The sequence below is a fragment of the Leptodactylus fuscus genome, chromosome 7 (genome assembly GCF_031893055.1).
Source record: "Leptodactylus fuscus isolate aLepFus1 chromosome 7, aLepFus1.hap2, whole genome shotgun sequence".
NCBI classification, from domain to species: Eukaryota; Metazoa; Chordata; class Amphibia; order Anura; family Leptodactylidae; genus Leptodactylus; species Leptodactylus fuscus.
The window spans coordinates 22977448-22983679 of record NC_134271.1 but is presented as its reverse complement, the minus strand read 5'-3'; the positions used below and the strand labels follow the sequence as shown (position 1 = coordinate 22983679).

At 42.9% G+C, this 6232-nt stretch overlaps 1 protein-coding gene across 1 annotated transcript; it reads right to left on the bottom strand.

The window, feature by feature from the left end:
• Positions 1-683: 683 nt before the first annotated feature.
• On the bottom strand, positions 684-5495 carry INS (insulin). The gene is made up of 3 exons (XM_075280489.1): positions 5440-5495; positions 5143-5348; positions 684-1279 (listed from the first exon to the last, which is right to left on the bottom strand). The coding sequence occupies exons 2-3, from the start codon at positions 5324-5326 to the stop codon at positions 1143-1145; spliced, it is 321 nt and encodes a 106-aa protein (XP_075136590.1). The 5' UTR covers positions 5327-5348; positions 5440-5495; the 3' UTR covers positions 684-1142.
• Between the last annotated feature and the right edge of the window lie 737 nt (positions 5496-6232).

Sequence of the window (6232 nt, the reverse complement as noted above, 5' to 3'; positions counted from 1 at the left end):
CGCAGAGAGGGGGGCTATCAGACTGGGGCGTTCAGTCTCAGGGCTTTCCGAGGGGCTCGAGGTTTGCTTTTCTGGAACAAAGCCAAACAGGGGGTCAGTTCAGGATAAGAACGCGGGGGGCGGAGAGGGATAGGGGGGTTTGGGGGGTCTGGGGGTAGGCAACAGCGAGTGGCTTTCAGCCAACAGTCAAGACACCCCCTCCCCTTCCAGCCATAACTTCTTCTTTAATAGAAAGCAGCACTGCTTCTCCTACAATGGGATATAAGGTCTTTTGGCTTTGTCTACCCCCGTGTCCCCTTATACACCCCTTTAAAAATCCCAGAGATTGCCTGTTTCACCGCCAATTTAACCTCTCCCCTGCCACGGCAGCCCGATTCGCTGAATGAAGTGTTTGCCATTCTATACGATACTTCAATTGTGGTTTTGGCCAGAAAAAAAAAGTGAAGTAGCTACGAAGTGGATTTTGCTTTTGTTGCTTGTATACAATGTATTTTTTCCCCCTCTCTTGTTTCCTGTTGGTTGGATGTAAAATGTGCAGCTGCGAGGCCGATGACAGGTCCCGAGCCTATAAATCCTGCCCTAATGTATTTCTAAATCAAACTTATTATACACACAGTAGCGCCCTGAAATAATACCAGAAGTAATGCTTTATCTCTGCCATTTATTCGTATTCAGCCAGTGAGAGAGGATGGATAGGTACAGGACACTTACATTATGAAAAGAGGCTTTGTATCACATCAAGGCATTTCACCCCATTCACTGTCAGAAAAGCACCGGGTTAACGAAATTCTTCTCACAATTTCTTCCACTTGTTCACTGTCACCCCCGTCCCGCGATCGGTTAGTTTCGGGAGACTTGATACCCTTGCATGAACCCACTCTTTTTTTTTGTGAGCCTCGGCCACCTGTCCTTCAGTATTCCACTTGTGTCTGTTTGCGGTCAATAACACTGGACCATACCATGGTAATGTCAGAACCCCGAAAAGAGCCGGGGCCGTATTGTATAGAAATAGCAAGAAGACACAATAGAAATAGGAGGACAGGATAGAACATATATATAGGATACAGCTGGTAATATTACATGACTAATCTGCATAGATGGAATCATTTATGTAAGTGCCCTAAGAACCGGCCCGGGGTCTCCTAGTTGCAGTAGTTCTCCAGTTCATACAATGAGCATGTGCTATGGCAGCATTGTTCCACGATTCCTCGCTTCCTCATCTGATAGTCCTGGGACTGGAGCTGCATCCCGTCCAGCTCGCTACCTTGGGGTCCATTCACTGTAGAAAGAGGATAATACAGAAAAGTATATTTGGTTAGACTGGGTGCTGACCTTGTAAAGCCATGTTAAGATGTAATGGTTTACTGTGAGAACCACTATGGTGATAGTATTAAATGGCCACACAGAATGTACGCGGATGTAGCAGAGGTAGGTTTGCTATATACCGTAAATGATGGCCTGTCAAACTACTCATACCCACTTTTCCTGGGCTCCACTGAGGCATCCAAATGTCTTTCCTTGTTGTCCCTGACTTCTTCAACTCTGCCCTATGACCTCAGTGGTCCCTGGTCATGAGGGTTTAGCCAACATCATGACCCCAGCCAAAGTTGAGGAAAGGTGAATATGAGTGGTTTGTTCATTTTCTGCATATTCTCCGGGCCTCTAAATTATTATAATCTCAGCTCTGAAGAGACTTGAAAGTATAATAATGGTTTGTCGTGGGGAACCTCTAAAATTTTGGGTTGTTGAAACCCAAAATTTTGGAAAAATTCATAAAAAAAATCGTTTGTTATGAACCATTTGCTCATTTCTAGTATTCTCCCTGAAATGATATTGCTGGAGAATTCTGAACTGTTAGGCCTTTCCTAGTGTTAGGCATTTCCTAGTTTTAGGCCTTTCCTAGTGTTAGGCCTTTCCTAGTGTTCGGCCTTTCCTAGTGTTAAGCCTATCCTAGTGTTAAGCCTTTCCTAGTGTTAAGCCTTGCCTACTGTTGGGCCTTTTCTACTGTTAAATCTTTCCTACTGTCAGGCTATTCCCAGTGTTACGCCTTTCCTAGTGTTCGGCCTTTCCTAGTGTTAGGCCTTTCCTACAGTTCAGCCTTTCCTAGTGTAAGGCCTTTCCTACTGTTCACCCCTTCCTAGTGTAAGGCCTTTCCTACTGTTCACCCCTTCCTAGTGTTCAGCCTTTCCTACTGTTCAGCCTTTCCTAGTGTTAGGCCTTGGCTACTGTTCACCCATTCCTAGTGTTAGGTCATTCCTACTGTTCACCCCTTCCTAGTGTTAGGCCTTTCCTACTGTTCACCCCTTCCTAGTGTTAGGCCTTTCCTACTGTTCATCCCTTCCTAGTGTTAGGCCTTTCCAACTGTTCACCCCTTCCTAGTGTTAGGCCTTTCCTACTGTTCACCCCTTCCTAGTGTTAGGCCTTTCCTAGTGTTCGGCCTTTCCTAGTGTTAGGCCTTTCCTACAGTTCAGCCTTTCCTAGTGTAAGGCCTTTCCTACTGTTCACCCCTTCCTAGTGTAAGGCCTTTCCTACTGTTCACCCCTTCCTAGTGTTCAGCCTTTCCTACTGTTCAGCCTTTCCTAGTGTTAGGCCTTGGCTACTGTTCACCCATTCCTAGTGTTAGGTCATTCCTACTGTTCACCCCTTCCTAGTGTTAGGCCTTTCCTACTGTTCACCCCTTCCTAGTGTTAGGCCTTTCCTACTGTTCATCCCTTCCTAGTGTTAGGCCTTTCCAACTGTTCACCCCTTCCTAGTGTTAGGCCTTTCCTACTGTTCACCCCTTCCTAGTGTTAGGCCTTTCCTAGTGTTAGGCCTTTTTCTACTGGAAACCTAAGAATGACTTGACAACTGGGTGTTACTATTCCTCTCGGGATATGTCTCTCTACACAGTCTGGATCTGTCATCACTGACTGGACAGGGTCAGAGTGTACAGACCTGTGGATTTTTAATAAGCCAGATGTCAATTTAAATTGTGGGTTTGTATTGCTGATTTTACCAGGCAGTGCATATGGTTAAATCCATAGAAACCCACAATTCAAGTGGAATTCGAGTTCAAACACTGCAGATTTTGCAGAATTTAAGTCCAATGTAGATATACCCTAAAGATTAATCCATCCAACAAGGTAGGTCCCGTTACTTATGGATACCCTTATGGATACCTTCATATGTGGTATAAATGGATTATAGTCGTTAATAGCAATTAAATATTAATTAGCATAATGAAGATTCAGACAGAGATTGTAAACTTACAGAAATTAGAAGGGCCGCCCGACAATTAAGTGAATGTAACGTATCACCTATCCACAAGATGTGAGACTATAAGATATAAGAATAAGACCACTAGGAATCCCACTAAGGTTCCCCCAACAATCACCTAATCTAGGACTATCTTTATGTCTTAAGCTTCATGAGTGTACGGCCAAGGTTCTTCCTATGCGCCGTTCCGATATTTTATAGGACCTGTTGTATAAATATCGAAATGGAGCTCAGGCTATACTTGCTCGGCCTCGTACATGAGGCCTTACAGTTTGGTTGGAGTCACAGTGCGCCTGCACAACTATTGCTCTATTTAGACATGGGTATAAAGAATTCTGGTCTTGTGATCACTTGGGGTCCTAGCAGTTGGGTTCCCCAATAGCCCCAACTTGCTTATTTCATAAAAATAAATTGATATAAGAAAAAAAAAATTCAGCTAAAAAAACAAATTGGAAAAAAAATCAGCTAATGCATTTTTTGCTGTATTTTTTCTCTGCGTTTCCACATAATGAGGCTTTAAAGCGACTTTCCAGCCCCAAATTAAACTTTCATACTCATACCCTATCCACAGCATTAGTTTGGGATCTGTCAGACACCAGAAAGGACCCCACACAGATCAGTTGGTGCTGGGTGCAGGAAACTTCTAGTGAATGGGAAGTGAGTGCAACACATTCAAGTAATAGGAGTGGTCCTGCAATACCAGAGATCACCACTATGCAGTGCATGGGGCTGCCGCGTCGCTCCTATTACTTGAATAGGACATGCTGCCTGACCATTAGCAATATCTGGCACCCCGAGACTGCTGCAACAGTCAATTCAGTGGTCGGATCAAAACAGATTATATATTGATACAGAAATATCAGTACAACGTTATAGTTTGCTTTTGCAATAACAGAAAAATTTGCATTCAAGGGCAAAATAGGCTCGGTCATCAAGGGTTAAAATGAAACTCTTGGAAATAAAAATTCAGCACAATCCATAAAGTTTTACTTATCCGGTCAAAATGACCAAGATGGTGACATGGAACGGCGATAGCATTGTTTGGGTTACGCTAGAAAAAGTCAAGGCTACTAACACTAGGCAAAAATATGGCAAATGGTTATTGTGGTTTGGATTCGCAGTGGTAAAATCTAAGTGTGCATGTGTAACCGGGGAGGGCAGCAGGAATAGCTGTCAGCTAACTAGTATATCTGTATACTATAGGGCTAATATTAAGATGGTATAGATATCTACTGTTGTGTCCTACATACAATGAGGAAGATTGGTGGACTTTGTCACTTTCGACCACCATCTTTAAGAGCCAGATTAGAAAGCAAAAAATAGTTTTGGAGAATAAAAACTGGACGGTTCCCAGTGGCGTAACTAAAGTCTTGTGGGCCCCTACCTCATCCTTACAATGAATTCTTGATAGTGATGGTTACGGATGCTAAGGAGTTTAATCCACCTTAGTGTGGTTCGGGTAATCTGAGGGTCTCCTTGGTTTATGGGCCAGATGGAAGCTGCAATCTCAATACTGATTCCAATGCTTATGGCCACCCTAAGGTTCCTGGGCCCCGGCGTGACTGCACCCTCTGCACCCCCTCTAGTTGTGCCCCTGCAGTTTCCCATAGCAAACATTCAATATGCAATAAATATCCACATGGTACATTCATTTGATTATATCGCCAACTTCAGTGGAGAGTGTCCATGTATGTGCAGCCACTGGACCAGATCTCATAATCCATAGGTGTCACTTAGAGATCTCACTGTGTATGCCTGGCTTTACAATACGGTGGCCAATATGCCTATTATAAAGCTAACGCATCTTCAATATCTGGAAGTTCGAACAACATTAACGTTTGTCTATTGTCAAAGAATTCCAAATTATAGTGGAAGGTCAGATCTTACCTAATGGCTGCTCCAGGTCTCTTCTGACCTTTGGATAGTAGTAGAAGCCTCTTTCTCCACACACCAGGTACAAGGCTTCTACAAGGTGAGGTCCACACAGATGTTGGTTGGCTAAGGCTTGGGTGGTGGGTGTGAAGAAGATGAGAAGAACTGCCAGAGGGAGACACTGAATCCACAATGCCATGGTGAAGAAATGGAGGGTGAATCTGTGGAGATAAGAGCGAATTGAACTCATTGACTCATGTCTAATAGTTAACCTCTGTCCCGGTCCGGTAGTCCTCCACAATGGACACTTACCTGGACAAGTGCAAAAGAAGGAGCGAGTGGGTCTGGTGTTATGGAGAGATGGCAGGTATGAGTGTGATCTTCCTGCTCCTTCACACCCATTTTATACATCACAAAGCACCTTAGCTAAGCACCTTGCCAAATTCTGCCGGCTCATTAGCCGCTCCTCCCAGTAAAGTGAATGGTTACCTATTACCTCTGGACATAAGGATCATTGATTCCACTTCTCAGCATCATCACTTGTACCTTGATGACATGGCCACCTGTCGCATTATCCATGGACATAGAAAGTACAAGAAAGTAGCACAATAAGGATATATGTATTTATCTTTATATACACGTATACATATAGGAAACGAAAATCTCTGTGAGACGATCAACGCAAATTGTATAGAAAAGTTATATTCTAGATAAGTGATCAAGAACACGAAGTGGGTAGTATAGAAAACCGAAAATCTGTCTGTATTTGTGGTCTGGATAAAGAGATTGTCTTCTCAAAGAGATGGTCTTTTGGAGAGGTTTCGCGATAAATAGATAGATAGATAGATAGATAGACAGACAGACAGACAGACAGACAGATAGGAAGATATGAGATAGATAGATAGATAGATAGATAGATAGATAGATAGATGATAGATAGATGATAGATAGATAGATAGATAGATAGATAGATAGATAGATAGATAGGAGAGAGAGATAGATAGATAGATAGATAGATAGATAGATAGATAGATAGATAGATAGATGATAGATAGATAGATAGATAGATAGATAGATAGATAGATAGATGATAGATAGATAGATG